The 20,943-nt window shown below is 48.3% G+C and overlaps 1 protein-coding gene across 1 annotated transcript in view; it reads right to left on the reverse strand.

Annotated features, from left to right (window-relative positions):
- Positions 1-20,943, reverse strand: part of LOC119463490 (sodium-coupled monocarboxylate transporter 1-like) — a 78,070-nt gene that overhangs the window by 36,274 nt on the left and 20,853 nt on the right. Inside the window, exons 3-4 of the mRNA XM_037724332.2 lie at positions 8,166-8,275; positions 4,853-4,920 (exon numbers count right to left, since the gene is read on the reverse strand). Of these exons, the coding sequence (XP_037580260.2) occupies positions 4,853-4,900 (48 nt within the window). The 5' untranslated portion in view covers positions 4,901-4,920; positions 8,166-8,275. The remainder of the gene's footprint in view (positions 1-4,852; positions 4,921-8,165; positions 8,276-20,943) is intronic.

A 20,943-nucleotide genomic window follows, 5' to 3' on the forward strand; every position in this document is an offset into this window, starting at 1 on the left:
CGTTGTCGACCCTGCCCTCAAATCCTCTGCTCACGTTGCCTACGAACCAAAACTTTCTTGACGTTGACGTCGACGGCTATCCTGTCACTGCACTGATCGATACAGGGGCCCATATTTCAATTATGAATGCTGCCTTCCGACGACGACTCAGAAAGCTCCTCACCCCAGCGTCGGCACGCGTCGTCCGCGTCGCGGATGGCGGTACTGTCTCTATCGTCGGCATGTGTACGGCACGTGTCAGCATCGCCGGCCGCCACACTCCTGTCCTCTTCACCGTGCTTGCTCATTGCCCCCACGACCTAATTCTCGGACTCGATTTTCTTTCTGCACATTCTGCTCTTATTGACTGCTCTGCCAGCACCCTTCGCCTTGAGTTGCCGATTCTCGCAGAACCTGCTGATGAACGCCAGTGCCGCTTACGCCCCAAAGGCTTTATTCGCCTACCACCAAAGTCAATAGCCTATATTGAACTGTTGTCTTCCCCACCTGTTCCTGATGGCGAGTACCTCGTCACTCCTCTGCCCGACATACTGTGAGGTACTCCACCGTGCGTCACAGTATTCTTACCATTACTAATAACTGCACTCGCATGCCTATCTTCAACTTTGGATTGGCAAAACAAATTCTCCCGCAGGGTATTTGCCTTGGCAACGTTGACTGCCTAGGCGACCATCAAGTGGCAGCTTTATCAACCGATGGTCCTTCCGGGCTTGGTGTGCCCCTCGCGCCAGCCTCGGGCGCCGATTCCAACATAAAGAAAATGGTTGCGGCCGACCTGTCCTCTACTCAGGCTGAAGACCTTTCCAAAGTGTTATCGGCCTACAGAGATATTTTCGACTTCGACGATCGCCGTTTAGGCCAGACGCTCGCGGTCAAGCATCGGATTCCTACTGGAGATGCTACGCCTATTCACCGACGACCATATCGCGTTTCTGCGTCGGAACGCCGGGTAATTCAAAATGAAGTAACCAAAATGCTAGATAAAGACATCATTGAGCCTTCTTCGAGTCCCTGGGCGTCACTTGTGGTGTTGGTTAAGAAGAAGGACGGCACGTGGCGCTTCTGCGTAGACTACCGTCATTTGAACAAAATTACTAAGAAGGACGTCTACCCGCTCCCACGAATCGACGACGCCCTTGACTGCCTTCACGGTTCCAGCTATTTCTCTTCTATTGATCTTCGCTCTGGATAGTGGCAGATTGCTGTCGACGACATGGACAGAGAAAAAACCGCGTTCGTAACACCTGATGGCCTGTACCAATTTAAAGTAATGCCGTTTGGGTTATGCAATGCCCCGGCCACCTTTGAGCGTATGATGGACTCCTTGCTCCAAGGTTTTAAATGGTCCACGTGTCTCTGTTACCTCGACGACGTCATCGTCTTCTCGCCAACGTTCGACTCTCACCTTGAGCGTCTAACAGCTATACTTGATGTATTTCGAAAGGCGAAGCTGCAACTCAACTCGTCCAAATGTCGTTTTGGCCGCCGCCACATTACTGTTCTGGGCCATCTCGTCGACGCTTCCGGAGTGCAGCCTGATCCCGACAAAACTCGCGCCGTCCGAGACTTTCCGGTTCCGAAGACAGCTGCAGACGTTCGCAGTTTTGTTGGGCTATGCTCGTACTTTCGTCGTTTTGTTCAGGATTTCGCGGCAATTGCTAGACCCCTCACTAATCTTCTGAAGAAAGGCGTACAATTTTCGTGGGGTACTTCAGAAGCCACCGCCTTCTCTCGTCTCGTCACTCTTCTCACCTCACCGCCTATTCTCGCCCACTTCGACCCTGATGCCCCTACAGAATTGCGTACCGATGCCAGCGGTCATGGTGTAGGTGCCGTCTTAGCCCAGCGTCAACGTGGCCAGGATCGCGTTATTGCTTACGCAAGCCGCCTCCTATCACCATCGGAGCGCAACTATTCCATTACGGAAAGAGAATGTCTTGCTGTTGTCTGGGCAGTTGCGAAGTTCCGCCCTTACCTTTACGGTCGCCCTTTCTCTGTGGTCACTGACCATCATGCTCTCTGCTGGCTCTCATCGCTAAAAGATCCTACAGGCCGGCTTGGTCGATGGGATTTGAGGCTACAAGAATTTTCATATTCCGTGGTGTACAAGTCTGGCCGCCTGCACCAAGACGCTGACAGCTTGTCGCGTTACCCTGTTGACGACTCTGACTCCTCCAATACTGACAGTGCTGCTTCCGTTTTCTCAGTATCCCAGCTCCTTCATTTCGCCGACGAGCAACGTCGTGATGCCTACACCAGAGCACTCATCGACCGTTTGGAACACTCTCCGGCCGATACTACTCTATGCCTCTTCGTACTCCGCGACGGTACTCTATACCGTCGTAACCTTCATCCGGACGGCTCCGAGTTCCTACTTCTAGTCCCTAACACCTCCGCTCAACCGTTCTAGAAGAGCTTCACGACTCCCCAACGGCAGGACACCTCGGCGTCTCTCGAACCTATGACCGAGTACGTCGCCGTTTTTTCTGGCCGGGTCTTGCCCGTTCCGTACGGCGTTACGTCGCCGCTTGTGAACTTTGCCAACGACGCAAGAAGCCTTCCCAGCTCCCCGCTGGTTTCCTGCAGCCGCTCGACATCCCTGCCGAGCCTTTTCATCGTGTTGGCTTAGACCTTCTCGGCCCCTTTCCGGAATCTACATCAGGAAACAAGTGGATTGCCGTCGCTGCGGACTACGCGACCCGCTACGCCGTAACACGCGCTCTTCCGACCAGTTGCGCTACTGACGTCGCGGACTTCCTCCTACACGATATCATTTTGATGCATGGTGCTCCGCGTCAAATGCTCACCGACCGTGGCCGTACGTTCTTGTCCAAAGTCATTGACGACATCATGCGTGCCTGCTCAATACAGCACAAAATTACCACCTCCTACCACCCACAATCGAACGGCCTCACTGAGCGTTTGAACCGCACGCTTACGGACATGCTATCGAAGTACGTTTCCGCCGACCACCGTGACTGGGACCTGGCTCTACCTTACATTACCTTTGCATACAACTCTTCCCGTCTCGAAACTGCTGGCTTTTCCCCGTTTTACCTCTTGTATGGCCGAGAACCGACGCTACCACTAGACACTGTGCTTCCGTCCCCCAAAGCTTCAACTAGCGATTATGCCCGTGAAGCAATCGCCCTTGCTGACCATGCTCGCCAACTTGCGCGTGCTCGTCTGCAAGTGTCTCAAGAAAAACAGAAAGAGCGCTACGACCTCCGTCACCGTGATGTGCATTTTGCGCCCGGCACCCTCGTGTTGCTTTGGTCACCATCGCGTAAAGTTGGCCTTTGTGAAAAACTGCTCTCCTGTTACACAGGCCCATATCGCGTGCTCCGCCAAGTGACCGATGTCACCTACGAAATCTTTCTAGCCACGCCCACTACGTCCTCCGCTGTGACAACCAGTGGTATTGTCCACGTCGCCCGGCTCAAACTCTAGACCTCTCCAAGCACCTTGGATATTTAACAGCACCGTGACGGCGCTTTTGCCGCCGGGGGGGGGGGGGGGGGGTAGTATTACGATAGCATCGAAAGATGTTGAAGAGACGAGCCGCCGCGCGAAAGACGATGAAGTGTGTCTGTGCTTTGGTGCGAGCGAGTGTGGGCCTGGCTGTCTGGCTTCAGTGTAAATAGCTTGTAAATAGCCTCTTTCGTCTGTGTCCTTCCACACGTAACAATATTGTTACATTAAAGGGCTTGGTTCTCTTAAAGATATATGGAACGGGTTAGTTGGTGATCCTTATTGAAGCAACTACAGAGCAGGTCCCCAGCTATTCATAATCTGTGTTGCAATTAGCATTCTTTAAGAATTTCACGCACTTTTCTGTGTGTGCGTATCTAACTCCTTTGTGACATAAGGTATGTAAAGATTGGTGGCGAATCCTCCGGAATGAGTATGTGCCACTTGGTAGATGCCCATATATAGACCAGCAGAACAAGAGGCAAGAACTGAAGGAGTCAGCTACAAGTAAAGTGAAGAAGTAGGACCAGAGAACGCTTTGCGCGTAGAGCGTAGAGCTACAGAGAAGTGCAAGATGTCGGTAACAGAACATTGAAGAAGTCGGCTGACAGAATGAAGAATTTAGCAATAGGCGTGTCCCTACGTTGTTTCAATCCTAGTCGCATTAACGCCGACATGCATCATGAGATGGGCCCTGTCATAATTTTTACACGCACAGTAAACCGCGGTAAGTAAGAGACTCTATGCCCTTGCAAAGAGGTAGGAGACACACCAGCCCAGTGAATATAGACTAACGTCAACAAATTCTTGAATGCGAGCGGAGCTGTAAAGAAAAGAACTTAAAGTAAAAGAAGCCAATATAAAACACAAAGTTCTACAGAATGGGGTTATACTGCAGTTTTTCATTTTCTTTTCTTCGTCAGAAAAGGAATTTCCTTCGCACACAATCAGTGTAGGAATTCAACAGCATTGTATTATCGTACATGTGCCCGACAGATTATTCAACCTTCATTATAGTCCTAAGTGGCTCCCACCTTGGGCATCGGTGCAGTCAACAAACGTGGACTTAAAGAACGATAAAGCTGTCATGTCAATTGAATATCTACATACCGACGTAGTTAAAATTGTGGGGTTTTACGTGCCAAAACCACGATCTGATTATGAGGCACGCCGTAGTGGGGGACTCCGGAAATTTGGACCACCTGGGGTTCTTTAACGTGCACCCAAATCTAAGTACACGGGTGTTTTCGCATTTCGCCCCCATCGAAATGCGGCCGCCGTGGCCGGGATTCGATCCCGCGAACTCGTGCTCAGCAGCCCAACACCATAGCCACTGAGCAAGCCACGGCGGGTAACCGACGTAGTTCAGTAGGCAACTTACCGCTGTGACAGAGCCCATGTATGGAACCACCACGCTACACCCTGTCATGACACCGCCAACTGCAAAAGCTGTTCAGACACCACTGTGAGAATTACGTAAGTAAAGAAAAAAATAGAAAAAAAAACAAAGATCCTAAATGCCCTCCATAATGGCATCACCGAAGTTCAGTGTTGCCTAATGCGATGAAGCATAGGCTGCGGTGAAAGGAAGTGAGAATTTCCGCATAGGTAAAGCGGAACTAACGCGTGTATCTTTAATATACTCTGGTGGCACTTCTAGGGCACCAAAGGGGCAACGGGTGTTGCTAAAGCGTAAAACTATTCCAATCTGTTTGTATTCGATTTCCTTCGCCAGCCCTCCACGATTCCGCCAACATTGTGGGCGCGATGCCTAATTTGCTTGTCGGTCACGAGATGTCAAGATAATCGCAATAACTCGTCGTCGCAAGATGACGTACAAACGCTGATTATGCACGATTAAGGCGAACAAAAGAAAAAAATCAGTACCATTCCACTCTGAAGGTGGACGACCAGCGAACCTGTGTATGTGGTGATTGACCATTGCTCCGGTGAAACGTTCCAAGTTTGTGGGATGAATGCCACATGCACGGTTCGCATTTCTTTCCGCCTCAAGTTCCTGGCGTGGCGGAGCGCGCGCACTAGCGCTAACGCGCTCACGTGGCCGCCAGGGTGAGCTACGTCACGTAATGAAGAAGCAAAGATAAGTTCCTGCGAAAATCGCATTATCTTAGCTCACGGTATCTCATCATTACCTTTTGTTTGACTCCTGTCAGCCAACCAAACAACTTTAATTCACCATCAATTCACTCTGAATTCACCTCATTCACCTCTTTGCATACTCATTGTCACTTCATAAAGTTCACTTGCTGAGTCATTCTTGCGCCCTTAATCGGGGTTTTGTGCGCATTATCGGCTCTTATCATAAAAGAGCGATTTCGTGTCGGCGACGCGGTTTTGAAAGGGCCTTGAAACGGAGACCTTACCATGAGACATATAAGGCTTTCGCCTTAATAACTTTACGTTATAGTGTCCGGGGACACCAAAGCTGGAAAAGAAGAGTCGACGCTCGGAGTAGATGTATGCAAAACCAGCTGTCCGCTGTCCTGGACAGTCAATTTTCTAATGCGAACACTTATCCAGATGCTCCGAACTCGGTGGCCCCAGCCCACGTGCAACCAAGGTTTCAGTTTTGATTATCCGAATGCCCCGTAGGCGGTCTGGATATCCTGCGCCGTTTGCTTAATTATGATGTCAAGTGCTTTCTTGAGCCACCGATTTACCAATACTCTTAAATTCGCTTTCTTGATGGTCTAACCGCAATACATGCCTCTATATCGGCGAAGATTACTAAAGCATATCCGTCATTACCGAACGCATGTAAAAAAACCTTGCCAGCAGAATATTTTCAGATTACAGCGTGCATATTCATAAAGCGAATTCCATAGAAAATAAGGCCACTTTAAACACAAAGCTTCCCCTCCTGGCAGTTTGATGATAAACATGGAATATGGTAGTACACTTTCAGAACACTGTTCAGTTGAAGAAACGCGAAAAGTGACACAGACCAAAAGAACTGAAAATTTAATTACGAGACGGCTCCCCATACGTGATATGTATTTCCCCAGCCAGACGGGTTGCGGTCAAACATGAGATTTCAAACTGTTTAGTTCTGCATCACAAATAAAATTTACAACTGTCGTGTAACTACGACATTCATGGCAATGTTCTGAAGCAAGTTCATGCGAACAACTATTTAGTCACCGGAAATGCCTCCCGCCAAAACGGTCTAAGCATATAAACAATGTCCGTTCAAATGCCAGAAACAAGCTGGGCTCCTGAAACACAAATTGGCCAGTTCCTCCAACGCATTACGTCGAAAAGCCTACCAATCTATGTTTAGACCTTCACTTGAACATTCCACCGTCATATGGGACCCGTACATAGCAGCCAATATAAGCTAACTTGAAAAAGTGCAACATCTATCCGCTCCCTCAATATGTTGTTCTAAAACGTCGCAATTCTCCGTTCATATACTAGCATTAGCAAAATTTGACAAATTCATGAAGTGAACGAAAGCGCCAGGCTAAAAGTTTTCACTCTCTTTTTCTTCAGTTTAGGCATTCACCGTGAAGATTTTATTGCGATAGCAATTATATGGACACTCCAAGCGGATTTCTGCCGTCGGAGTCGCCGTAAGGTTTCGTATAAAGTCCAAGGGCAATAAAATCGTCGCTGCGTTCCGTATGTGCGAGTGAAAGCAGGCGAGAGACGCGCGCTTTCACAGCGAGCGAACGCACTGCGGAGAGCAAACGCGTCCGTCGCGCGAGAGGCCGTGGGGGGAATGGTAGGAATGGAGGGGGGGCAACATCGTGCTGTGGCACCAACGGCGCAAGGGGAACTGACGACGCAGTCTCGCCCGCGAAAGGAAAAAAGCGGGAAGGTAACGCGAGAGGGAGGTGGTGCGTCTTCTATTCTGCCCGCAACTGCGCACTTGTACTTTGAGCGGCTACGGCCGGTCGCCTGCACCGTACCTTGAAAGCGATCTGCAGACGGCCCATATAGCTTTGTATGCGCTGTGCTTTCGCAGCTCAGTTGCCCTTGAAGCGATAGACCCCATGAACCTTCGCTCGCTGCTGCCGCTGCGCTTGCTCACGCCAGCATTTTGACAGCGGTTGTCTGCGCTCGGCGAGTGGGATCGTCGAGTGTTTGCTTGTGCGCGCTGACACCATGCTTGTTAATTCAGTTAGTAAGCGAATGTGTCCAAGTTTATAAAGTCAATAAAACTACTATCCTTAATCCGTATAGCTCTCTACTAATTTGCTATCGCAATTGATGCTTCGCCTTTCGGGCGAAACTGCGACTTTCTTTAGTTGGAAACACAACTGGACTTTACCGTCATAAATACAATCTGAGCGTTAACCTTGTATTTACACACCCACGCGGGTACAAAGATTCATTTTTCCCTAGAACAAAAGCTGAGTGGAATTCCTTGCCACACAATTCATCCTTTCTCAGTTCTGTCATCAACATTGTTTAATGTCTATCCGTATGATGTTATTCCGTTTATTGTGTGTCCTTATCTGAAATTATTAACTTAATTGAATTTATAATGTGAAGCACTCCTCGGTTTGATGTGTCACTTTAATTTATAGCTTTTACGTGCGACTCTACCTAAATGTGCTCCTGCAATTATGTGTGTGCCCCTCCGCTTCGGCCCCCAAGGTTATCAGTATAAATAACTAAATAAATAAATCAAGTTCGTAAATAGTGGGACAAAAATGTGCATTTATTACCTAGCGCTTTGACGATGATGTCCACATTATGGCCGCCAACCTTGCAGAAGGGTGTTAGGACATCGAAGTACCACACGGCGGCTTGAGAATTCACCAGTGACGACACTGTGCTGTGGGCCGAATTAAGAGCGGTGTTAAAAGGGTAGCTGGAGAACTTGATCAGAAATCATAAATAGAATCATAACATCAGGTAGCATGATTACGTCGAGTAAATGTTGATATGTGGCTTTGTTGGTTATCATGTCAAGATGAGTTGCTTAGCTAAAAAAACGGCAAGAAAACAACGAGGCACACATGATGCTACACTCAGCAGCATACATCACTTCTATCACCAAGCTGAACATCACAAACTACGTGCACATACTTAAACCTAAAGAACACAGCAAAACCCCTTCGCAGGTGTATGCCAGTCTGAGATAGCGATATGCACGTCATAGACAGGGAAGCTCTATAACGGAGTTTCAAGTACTAACGGTCTGTCTATTGGTTGTGTAATAGCTATAGTTATTTGACGCCCCGGTCGTATGGCCGTTGCGGCGCCCCACTACACAGGCTGTGCTGCTGGCCACAGCTGTACCGCAGCTGCGGCCGGAGCTGTACGCAGCTCACGCACTATAAGCACTGTACAGCGGAGAAGCTTACTAAAGCATATCCGTCATTACCCAACGCATGTAAGAACCTTGCCAGCAGATTATTTTCAGATGATTCTGATTATTCATAAAGTGAATTCCATAAAAATAGGACCACTTTAAACACAAAGCTTCACCATCTGGCAGTTTGATGCTAAACATGGGATATGGTAGTACACTTTCAGAAAACTGCTTAGTGATGGCTTCTAACGTGGAACCGAGAAAACACGACCCCAGAAACAAATATTACGGATTACTGGCTACCTAATGCGTTCAGAAGGCGTTGTCTGTTTCTTTGAGGCGTACGCAAAGTAACTTTTACTTCATAATAATTGAGAAGTAAGATTCAAATCAAAACGAAATGATGCTCCGACGTAAGTAGCATTGCTGATTAATATTGACCACGTTGACACAGGCTGGCCATCGACACCGAAAATTGGCTCCGAAAGTCCATTTACCAGCTTTGCTGCAAAAAATTCGTAGTCCCTTCCACTTCGTGAAGACGGTTAAACAGCGAAGCTGAAACGTGCGGCCCAGTGTTTATCACTGGGTTAATCACGAGGGGTCAATAAGTATTTCGGAATTATGAGGTTAAACACACGTTCGGCTGCGACGGAGAGAACGACGTCACTGACGGTATGCCCGTAGTCGGCCATTGTCGCTTGCGTTCGATGTGTCGAGTTTGCTCGGCAGCGTGGTTAGCAGCATTCGCCGGCGACTACCACTTGCCATTCTTCAAAGTTATATTGCTTCAAAATTAAATCTGTCCGTTACGTGAGATAATGAATGGCTCATACCCCCTTGAGCAATGGCTCATACCCTCGCCAACGCGGCCTCCCCATTACTACGACAGAAGAGAGGCGGGTGCTGAGCACCAGCACGAGCCAACTGCGGAAGAAGACGACGACGCTCGAGCCAATGCTGATGATAATAATTTTGTGTACACAGGCGGTTTCAGCTATCCATATACGATTTCGCCTAGACATATAAAGCTTCGCTTTAAAAAACAATCGCAGTTTCACCCGAAAGGCGAAGCACCAATTGCGATAGCAAAATAGTAGAGAGCTATACGGAGTAAGGACAGTAGTTTTATCGGCAATTTAAACTTGGACATATTCGCTTACTAACTGAATTAACAAGCATTGTGTCAGCGCGCCCAAGCAAACATGAATAGATCACACCCGATGATCGCACACAACGCCGTCAACACGCTGGCGTGAGCAAGCGCGCCAGTAGCAGCGTGCGAAGGTTCGTGCGGTCTATCGCTTCAACGGAAACTGAGCGGCGAAAGCACAGCGCATACAAAGGTAGGAGCCGTGTTGCAGATTGTTTCAAGATACAATGCGCGCGACCGGCCGCCGCCGCTCAAAGTACGCAATTGCTCGCAGAGCAGAAGCCCCTCCCGTGCTGCCGTCCCGCTTTCCTCCTTTCGCCTGCGAGATTCCAGTTCCACTTGCGCCCGGTCACAAGATACGCATTTGGCGCCCCAGCACCAATCTCGCCCCCTTCCCTTCCTTCCATCTCCCCACGGCCTTTCGCTCAAAGAAGGCGCGTTTGCCCTCCGCCGTACGTTCGCTCCCCGTGAAAGCGTGCGTCCCTCACATGCGCGCGGCAACAATTTTATCGCCCTCGTACTTTATGCAGAACCTCACGGCGACGGCGACGACGGCAAGAATCCGCTTGGAGTGTCCATGTCATTGCTATCGCAATAAAAGATACGGCCTGTGTGTCAGGCCGGCTGCAATCAGAGCGAGCATCCTAGCCGTAGCGGCCGCTTGGCTGCCCGAAGGGCGTTAGTTGTGGGGGACAGGACGCATCGGCGTCCACGGGCGACGGCGTTCCTAGCGCGTTCCCAAGGCATTTAAGTGCGAAGCACTTTAGGGGCCCGGGCTGTCGGCGTGTAATGTGATCTCATGTCGTCGTGTTTACGCCCAAAACAGCGTAAAAACAAGAGTTGAATGGATCAAAAGCGGTTCAAAACAAACTAACATGATTCATAATAATGTAAAAGATAAGAATATTCAAGCACATTAATTAGCAGAAACTCGTGAAAATCTTGTAATGTGATCTCATGTGGTCACGCGCCAGAACAAGTTCTCAAAACAGGGTCAAAACAAGTGCAGAATTGATCAAAACCAGTTCAAAATCAGCTGACATGATTCAGAATAATTTTAAAGACAGGAATAACGAAGCATTAAGCGTATTATTTAGCAGAAACTCGTGAAAATCATTTCCCAAACGCCAGTATGGTACTATCATCAGCAAAGGCTTTGACTCCATGTGAGTGGTGGTTTGGCTCCATGTCCGTGGCAGTTTCCCACCAGTTGTGACTTAGCACAGGTATCAAAGCGGATGATGGATTGCTTAACACAAGATAAACACAGGATAAAACAAGATAAACACAAAGGAAACACAAGGGAAACACCGGCGAATCACTGTTCCGCACTTCCCCAACTTTCACGTTGAGTGGAACTGCATTACCACTGAGTTTGCCACTGCATTTTTTATTGCGATAGCAATTATATGGACACTTCAACGGGATTTATTTCTGCCGTCGCCGTGAGGTTCTGTATAGATTCCAAGGGCGATAAAATCGTCGTCACGCGCCGTATGCGCGAGTTAAAGCGCGCGGGGGACGCGCGCTATCTCGGAGAGCCAACGCACGGCGGAAAGCAAACGCGATTGTCGCGCGAAAGGCCGGGGGGGTATGGGGGGGGGAGGGAGGCGGGGCGACGCTGTGCTACGACACCAAATGCTTATCTTGCAACCCAGCGCAAGGGGAATTGGCAACCCAATCTTCCACGCGAAAGCAAAAAAACAAAAAAAAAGCGGGAAGGCAGCGCGGGAGGGAGGGGGGGGGAGCAGCTTCTACTCTGCCAACAAATACGCTTGCACTGGCTGTGGTGGCCGTCGCCCGCACCGTCTCTTATCTCCACACGGCTCTGACCTTTGTATGCGCTGTGCATTCGCTGCTCAGTTTCCGTTGAAGCGATAGACCGCACGCTTCTACGCCCACTGGCTGCAGCGGCTGCGCTTGCTGCCAGCGTTTTGACAGTCCTTGTCTGCGGTAATTCAGTGTGATCTATTCATGTTTGCTTGTGCGCGATGACACCACGCTTGTCAATTCAGTTAGAAAGCGAATGTGTCCAAGTTTATGCGGCCGATAAAACTACTCTACTATCCCTACTCTGAATAGCTCTCTACCAATTTGCTATCGCAATTGATGCTTATCGCCTTTCGGGCGAAACTGCGACATTTTTTTTCTACGACGTTCTCAGACAAGAATCCTTGACGAAAGCTCCGTATATAGTGTACAACCAACGCAAACGCGAATTCCTCTCACAACCCACTCCTCCGTTGGCCTACTTTTTTCGTACACCACCATTGGTTGGCGCGCCTCACATTCTCCCCTCCAACGCGAGTATTGGACGGCGCTACTTACGTCAACCCCGCTCCCCGTTGTCCTTTTCATCTGCACCCTCTCACAGCATTCTCACAGGGCGAAAGGGGTCACTCCAAACCCTTTTACCTGTTGAGCTCTTCTTTGCCTCTCCTCTCCCGCTAGGTCACGTGGCCCCTTTTCAGCGAAGTCCGACAACGACGGCACAGGGTGCACATAAACAGTTGCGCTGTGAAAAAAAGGCGCAGTTTCGCCCGAAAGGCGAAGTATTGATTGCGATAGGAAATTGGCGGACAAAGTATAATAGTGTTATCGGCCGTATAAACTTGTAAACATACGCACGCCAGCTAAATTGACCAACATGGTGTCACGCGTGCACAAGCAAACATGAACGTATCTCACTCGATGACCGCTGAAAGTCGATGTGAAAACGCTGGAGTGAGTCAGCGTAGCAGCAGCAGTGAACGAATTGCGCTACGTGCGGCAGCTTGCATCACCGCGATCTTAGCCGCGAGAACACAGGGGGGAGGGGGGGGGTGGACTCTGCTCCCGCCGCCGATGGCTTTCAAGATAGAGCCGCGCGGGTGGCGTTCGCGGCGCCGAACGCGCTCCCCCCCCCTCCCCCCCCCCCCCTCCGTTGGGGAGCGGGGGTGCGTTCCGGAGCCTCCCACTACGGCGTGCCTCATAACCATAACGAGGGTTTAGCACGTAAAAGACAATAATTCATTGTTATTTCATCATTTCTTGTCTTTCTGGAATTGTTTGACCTCATGGATTGTTATACTGTCTTCTGCGTTTATTTCGCGTTTTGATCGCATGCTATAGCAGTACCGCTTTGTTATCGCTTTTATCATATGCACTCAACGACGCGCTAAGAGATGACGCCTGTGTCTTGAACGCTGTCGCCCATTCTTGAGCACAGTCGGGCGACCCGTCAAATAAGCTCACATGGATGTTCCGAGACAATCCGCTTTTGCATGTCCCGAGTGCGCATGCTCTGTACCCTAGCGGCGAGCGCCGAAAACGTTTTGTACGGCGTCGGCGGTTCGTGCAGCTGACGACGCACGCGTATGCAGCATAGTCGTCGAGGACGCGAACTCTTTATTGTAGGCGCTTTGCCGGTCGACGACGCGGTATTTGCGCTGCGTTTCAGTAGAAACTTCAGCTGTTCATAGCGATATTCGGTTAACGTCCGGTACATCACAATTAACGTTACTAGATTACCTCTTTCAGTTTGCAAACTCCGGCGCCGCGGATGTCATCCTTCCCTGTACCGCCGAGCGGGGGCACGCACGTCGCCGTTTGACCGGTTTGACGGAGATAACGGAGCTGTCGGCCGGTGTCGGCGGTGCCTACACGGCTTCTTGGCCGTCACGCTGGCGTAGTCAACGCAGCCGTGGTCTTGTGCCGGGTGTTTTTTTTTTTTTTTGCCTTCAACAAATCTAGCAACGTTGAGTTAAACTTTGTTGCGTAGTGATCACAATCCCTGTGAGTCCCAGCGAGATCTATCGACGCAGCTCGTGCAGCATGTGCTCCCGCTGCAACTTGTGAAAAGAATGCACTTTTTCTCCCGCGATTTTAACCATCGATTAGAAAGCAAGGAAAACATGGCTGTAGCAAATAAAAACGCGCGTCTGTGGTAACTTTGGCTTTTGGAATGTGATTCGCAATTGATGTTTGTTGCATTGTTCAAAAAGTTGACAGCCACTTTAGCATACGCTAAAGAGAATGAATGCGAAAGCCTGCGCACTCACGAGAAATTCATTATAGACGGTTTCATCCAGTGCCACCACGCTCTGGCAACGCTGTGCGCCGGCATCCGGCGCCCCTAGGAAACTTCCGGTAGCCGTTCCTTTTGCTCGTTTTTGCTGGTATTTTTTTGCTGGCGCGCTCGTCCTGCGCATATTCTGTGTTATTTTTCGGGTATATCGATATAAGTGCGACTTGTGGCATTCACTGTGTTGCGTGACGGCGAGTAGCTAGTTGGAGCATCGACTGTTTTCATTACGTTTACTCGTCAACGGTGTTTTTCAAATCTGGGAGCCTACCAAGAGCTCCGAGGTTTGCTCCGCTCACTTCATCCAAGGTACGTTACTACATGGAGTAGCCGGACTGCTATAATGCTGAATAATAAAAGTGCTACTCCACGATTGTTCTGGCCGTATGTCATGCAACTCACGCGAGAGCAGCTCGACTCTCGCCTCGAGTTTGTCCGCTCGTCCAGTTTCTTGCCTCGGCGTGGATCGCCATGCTACGAACATGAGTTAAAATTATTGTTTAGCGGGTGCCATGCTGCCGCCGTTTTCTTTTAATGTTTTTCGTATCTGGTGCACAAGTGCACTTCTGCAGCTTTACTACCTAGGTACATGTGCGCATTGGTTTATCATGTTTAACGTCCCAAAGCGACTCGTGCTATGACGGACGCCGCAGTGGAGGGCTCCGGGTAATTTCGACCACCTGTGGCTCTTTAACGTGCACTGACATCGCACAGTACGCGGGACCTCTAGCATTTCGCCTCGATCGAAATACGACGACCGGGGCCCAAACGGCGTCTTTCAGGTCAGCAACCGGGCACCGTAACCGCTGAGCCACCGCGACGGCATGTGAGCATTCGTATCGGTATCGCAGAGCAGAATCTCAGAAAAGTTAGCGATTTCCGTGCATGCTTGTAGGAAGTTTCGGCCACATTCTAAAAGCCTTTACGAATTAACGGAGGCCAATCATGGATTGCAATCTCGTGCCCAACACTACAGGTTTCATTTTGTTAGAAGTGTGCTAAATTCGTGAGCATTTAAGTTAGTCCCATTTCAGTCGACCTAGGCTTCTTGCACTAAATGATGTTTGAGAATGTACTGTTATTTGTGAATGCATATTGAAAAGCAGAAACAAGGCATATGACACAGAAAACATGTGCATGTACACATGCACAGCTTACCACTTCATCCTCCATCTTGCAGCAATAAAAGTGCCATTGCGAAATGCAAAAACGCCCATGTGCTTGTGTTGTAGGGCACGTTAAAAACCCCAGGTGGTTAAAATTAATCCGGAACCCTCCACTACGGCGAGCCTCATACTTAGAACTGGTTTTGGCACGTAAAACCCCAGAAAGAAGAAAAAAGTGCCATTAAAGTTTGTCTAGTTTTCGGCAGTCCCATTACCTGCCTTGAAGACAACAGTCTGCGTTCATTGCATGTCCTCACTAAGATGCTCCGCTTGTTGCTCCGGGGTTGTAACTGAGGGAAGGTGTTTGGAACCTGGCGAAAACGAAAATCGCACGACATCATCGTCCAGCGGATCGGGCTGCTCTCTGCCTCTAAACATCAGCTTTTGGCGATACCCATCTTTTGCTTCGGTGCTAAGCGCCTTAAAGTAGTCGCTCGTCATCTCGACAATATTCCCGACGTAGAATCAGCTCATCACAGATTACACCAAGCAGTGCAAACATCGACACCCCAGCCTCACGTCGCGCATGCCTTCAAACAACATAGCCGGAAGTGCTTCTAGCTCTCCTGCCGGAAGTTCCGATGGGGCAACCAATCTGCGGCAAGCGAGGTTTGTTTGTAAACACTGAAACCGTCTATATTACTTGACATTCTCGTTCGAATGCGGTGTGAGATTTAAAAATCAAATTAAATTTTGGTGTTTCATATGTTCCCAAACCACGATATGATTACGAGGCACGCCGTAGTGGGGGACTCCGGGTTAATTTTGACCACCTTTAACGTGCAATTACTTCATATTACTTGTTCTTTCCCACCAAAGGTCGTGGGTTCGAGTACCTTAATTAACTATATCTTGATTAAATGCGCCTTAATTAACTTCGCCTTAATTAACACCAATGGTTGAGGATTCGACTCCCACCAACGGTCGTGTGTTCGCGTACCATGATTAACTATATCTTAATTGACTGTGTCTTAATTAACTTTGCCTTAAGTAACAGCAAAGGTCATGGGTTCGAGTGCCTTAATGAACTCTATGTTAATTAAGGTACAGTTAAGTAAGGCACTCGAAACCACGACCTTTGTTGATGGCACCATGAATTTAGATGCCGTAACACCGAACGTCTGATTTTTCGACCCATGAGCCATCTACGGTTTTCGCCTTAATTGTTTTCAATTTGACTTGTGTTGTTATCGTCGTCTTTCGCGTTTTATAGCCTTAAAAACCGCGAGCTTTCACTGAAGTACTTCGGTATCTTGCTTTTAAAAAACGAGTATCCTGGCATTGAACAAACGAGTGGTTCTAGGTTTCAATATTTTCGGCGGCATCATATACTTATGTTCCGTGACCCACAGTAAATACGTGATTTTATATAGAACTGAATTAAAAAGAACTAATGGCTTATATTGTAATTTACAAATTGTAGCCGTGGAGTTCGCAAGGTGGATCCACTTGTAACGAATTCTCAGGATGACACCAGTTTCGAGATATTAATTCCCGAAGTTTGCGGAGAAATGCATTGGCGTTCCAGTTAGCTCCTTTACAAAACGTCGCTTTATGCATTGAAGCACAAAATTAACTGGAACGCCAATGCATTTCTCCGCAAAGTTCGGGAAATAATTCTCAGGATGACAGCAGTTTCGAAATATTATTTCCAAGTGGATCCGCCTTGCGAACTTCCCGGCTACAATTCTTAAATTGCAATATGGGCCATCAAGTAAATAGTTAAAAACTTAATTAGTGAATTTTTGTTTATTCGTCGATTATGCATTTCAATTTATTGTGCAAGTAATGTCCGCCTCTTCGAGTAGACCAGCTAATTCACTAGAATTGGGCTATCTGCCACAGACAACCTTAAATAAATTTTGAAAGTGTTCGCTGAAACACCCTGTATATATACGTTACGGCTGACCTCCGCTGCGCGGAATCGACCCCAGCCTAAACTTGATGTGGGCTGCTGCGAGTGCTCACGGTTCCTGCATTTCAACTTCCAAATCACGTTTGGACTCATATTCGGTACGAATAAATATGCATAACAGGAATACAAGCGTAGGCGCTGTGTCAATCGCGTTAGGGTGCGATGTATTCGTTCAGAGGCACATCGCACGGTCACTGGTTTTGTTGGCGTAGCTGCACGAAATCCCGTCATCATATTTCGACGACTTGCGGTTGTAAGTCGCACCAGAGTCATTGCCGGCCTAGGCATCCTGTCGAACAAGCGGCCCCTCACACAAAACGAAAATTACGACTGACAAATGCACAGACCCATTTCAGCTCGCTTCTTGCAGCGCGTCTCTGCGCCCCGCGGTGCCCCGACGCCGTACATATTGTTTCTCGCGGAGCCCGCTAAGGTGGCGCCACAGCGCAACGCAAAAGGCGGATTGTAGCACTTCCTAGTAAATACGTGGTCGCCAGCACTGCATCGCCAAAGTTCGCCGACGGATGTATAAATAAGCAAACGAGCTCATTCGATGGACGAACTCCAACTGCGCTTGCTCTCATCTTCGCCGCCAAGTTATACTTCACTTTGACTTGGCTTGTATATCTGCCTGAACACCGTCACCACTACGCGAAATCTGGTGGACGTGCGGAGGTCGCAGTGTTTGTCGAGGAAATTCGGGGGCTGTTCTACACACGGACCCAAATATTGAGGGAAAAAACTGTGGCTCTAATCCACGCTGTGAAGGTTGTTGTTGGACAACGAAGCTGTAAACGACACCCACAACCATTACCCACTGTGACGTCACTTGAATTAACACACGTGGCTCTACAAAGAGTGAAACCAGAGAGAAGTGAAATGTACTTAACCACACCCTTTATTATGTCACAACGACATTATATTCACGCTGTTCTTCTGGCGTCTTTGCTTCCCGTGGTCTACTCATGTTAACCTGGAATGAACTCAATGAGTTGCTAGAGCATGGTGACGCCACTACGTGATTTCTATGCTGTTGGGTACTTTTCCGCTCGGAGTAGCTTACGCAACCGTAATATTTACCGCGAACCACACGCAGGAGAAGGAACGTGCTTCGCATTATTCGCAGACGTCATTAGCATACACTATACGGTTTGCACTTCACACGAGGGTTTTGAATGACGTAAACCTCTTTCGAAGCTGCTGCAAACCTAATGTTTACCGCAACACGTCGGAGGGTGTTCGCATTCTTCACACGCGCCTTATTATCCAGCATGTGGTTTTGACGATTGTTTTGTGGTTTTTCTTTGGAAAACGTGTGCTGAGCTGTATGCTCTGAAAACATGATTTTTTTTCTTTAACTCCCTCAGCAATTTGGTCATTATGGATGCGTTTCTTACTGTTTTAGTTTTATTAGTTTTTGAGTTAGCACGAGTTGAGTCGTAGGCTCGGTTTGAGCGGTGAATTAAAAGTTATCCGTAAGTGTGAAATGACCAATTGGGCGAAATGCAGCTCCACTAACGTGAAACCTGGGGAGGTGCGAAGCATGCAGTGATGCACCGCTAATGGGCTCATACTGCCTTAAGCAATGGCTCATAAACCCGTAAACGCGGCCTCCCCATTACGGCAACAGAAAAGTGAAATTCTACGCTGGAATGATGAGCGGCAACGCAGCCAGCTGTGGAAGACGACAACGAACGCGGCAGCACACGGCAAGAGCGCGTGCCAAGCGCGTGCACGGCCGCTTGCTTACCGTGACGTTTTTTTTTTTTTTTTGCTTACGTCAAGGACACGAAAATTTCCTTGGCTGGTAGAGGTATCCAGCTTCGCTGTATAAAGCTCGGGCACCTGATGCGGGCTTTCAATAAACAACTATTTGTAGGACTCATCTGCAACCCCCCGAAGACGGTCACGGAATTCATTACGCCAGAATCAACCACAGAGAACATACAAGCGGGACCTGTGGGTGCTCAAGCCAATCTTCGGGGACATCAACCCAGAAGCCATCCAAGAAATTGTCCGTGAAAATCTACTCAAGGTGCTCCTAGCGATACAAGCACAGCTGAACAGCATCATGGGCATAATTCGTAAAAAGCTGCAGAATACACAGAGGGAACCCAGCGCTCCGCACACAATCATTTGTTGCCTCAAGGCCCTTCATGTGGCTTCCGCGGCAGTTCGGTCTGCGGTCGCGCCAGGTACGTTCCGTAAGCGATGAAATGCAACACTTCTCTGCATTTCTTTAGGTGCACGTTTAAGAGCACCAGATGGTCCAAATGATTCTGGACCTTCAGCACTACCGCGTCTATCATAACCCACTGTGCAGACAGAAGGCGCTAAACCCCACATTTTACTAAATTGTACTAAATATGCTGTACGCATGCACACTTGAGTAAATATGCGGCCTAGTTAATGGATTGTTTCATTTTCGCATACATTTCCGTACTAAAAGCTTACCGTGACATTTTTTTTTTTTTGCTTACGCCAACAACTCGAAAATTTCCTTGGCTGGTAGAGGTATACAGCTTCGCTGCAAAAAGCTCGGGCACATGATGCGCGCTGTAAATGAATAACTATTTGTCGGGCTCATCTGCAACTCCCCGAAGACGGTCACGGAATTCATTACTCCAGAATCAACCACAGAGAACACTACAAGCGGGACCTGTGGGTGCATGCTCAACATCAACGCAGAACCATCCGAGAAATTGTCCGTGAAGATCTACTGAAGGTGCTCCTAGCGATACAAGCACAGCTGAACAGCCTCACTGGCATAAGTACCCCTCGGTGATGGCTTTCATTTAATTCTCCTTTGCTTTCACCACTGTCTTATTTCGTCCTTGTTTCTTTGCGCCATAGCCCCGGCATAAAATGTCGAACCACCATATGACTCAACGTAAGCCTTTTCTGAGGGAAAACAAGTTCGGTTCATTTTTTATCAAAGGCAAAGTTCCCAGAAAAATATGATGGCTATATATCACCACCAATTTATTAGACGCTCACTCGCGCTCGTAAATATTATTTTCTATGGTTTCCACTAATGTCTGGCTTCATTCACTGAAGCTCACTCACACTCACAATCACGTATTGTGTATGAATACGCTCCTTAGATACTATGTGGACCAATATGTATTTAAAATACTTACCTAAAATGTGTTACGAAAGAATCTTAGACACAGGTCTTTTCATCACGATCCACAACGTAAATGTGTGACGAACGATGTTGCGTATTTTCTGTAAGCTAGTAGCTACTAGCTAGCTTCAAAGCATCGATGTTTTACGGTCTACGTTTGGCATAAAGAAATTTAGCGCAATTGACACGCTTATGAGTCGTTACGCCGAAAATAATGTAATGAAGTCGAACCAAAATACGTTACCAAGCCAAGAACACGACCACCTGTGGCCTCCAAGCCATTGGCAGTCAATAATGAACAAATCATGCGGGAATGACAGTAATCCTGGTTTATACTACCGTACATACTACAGTATTCATTGGAAAACTCTTTCTAGCCAGGCCATTCAGTTCGCACGATAGATATCCTCAGACAGATCGATTTGTGACGTTTACATGTCTTCTGAAGTGTTAATAAGTTTCGGGCGTTGACGTAGTCACTGTCGGAAAAAACGCCGAAACAGTGGCTTGCTGCGCCGCACCGGTTTGTTCGCTGCCGTTGCAAACAAAGGCCGATGAGGCAAGCTGAGGCAATGGAAGTTACACCACGCGATGAAGCAAGAACTGCCCACGAGAGCGCTGTTAAAAAGGTCTATTAACAACGCCCGCAATTTACTAATGCACCGCAAGCTAGTAGTCAAATGAATTATTTGTATGCTTAGAGCTCTTAAACTGCACCAGCAGACAGCTGCCGGAGAGACAGCTTCCGAACAGCGAATATCTAC

Source organism: Dermacentor silvarum, chromosome 9, assembly GCF_013339745.2.
Source record: "Dermacentor silvarum isolate Dsil-2018 chromosome 9, BIME_Dsil_1.4, whole genome shotgun sequence".
NCBI classification, from domain to species: domain Eukaryota; kingdom Metazoa; phylum Arthropoda; class Arachnida; order Ixodida; family Ixodidae; genus Dermacentor; species Dermacentor silvarum.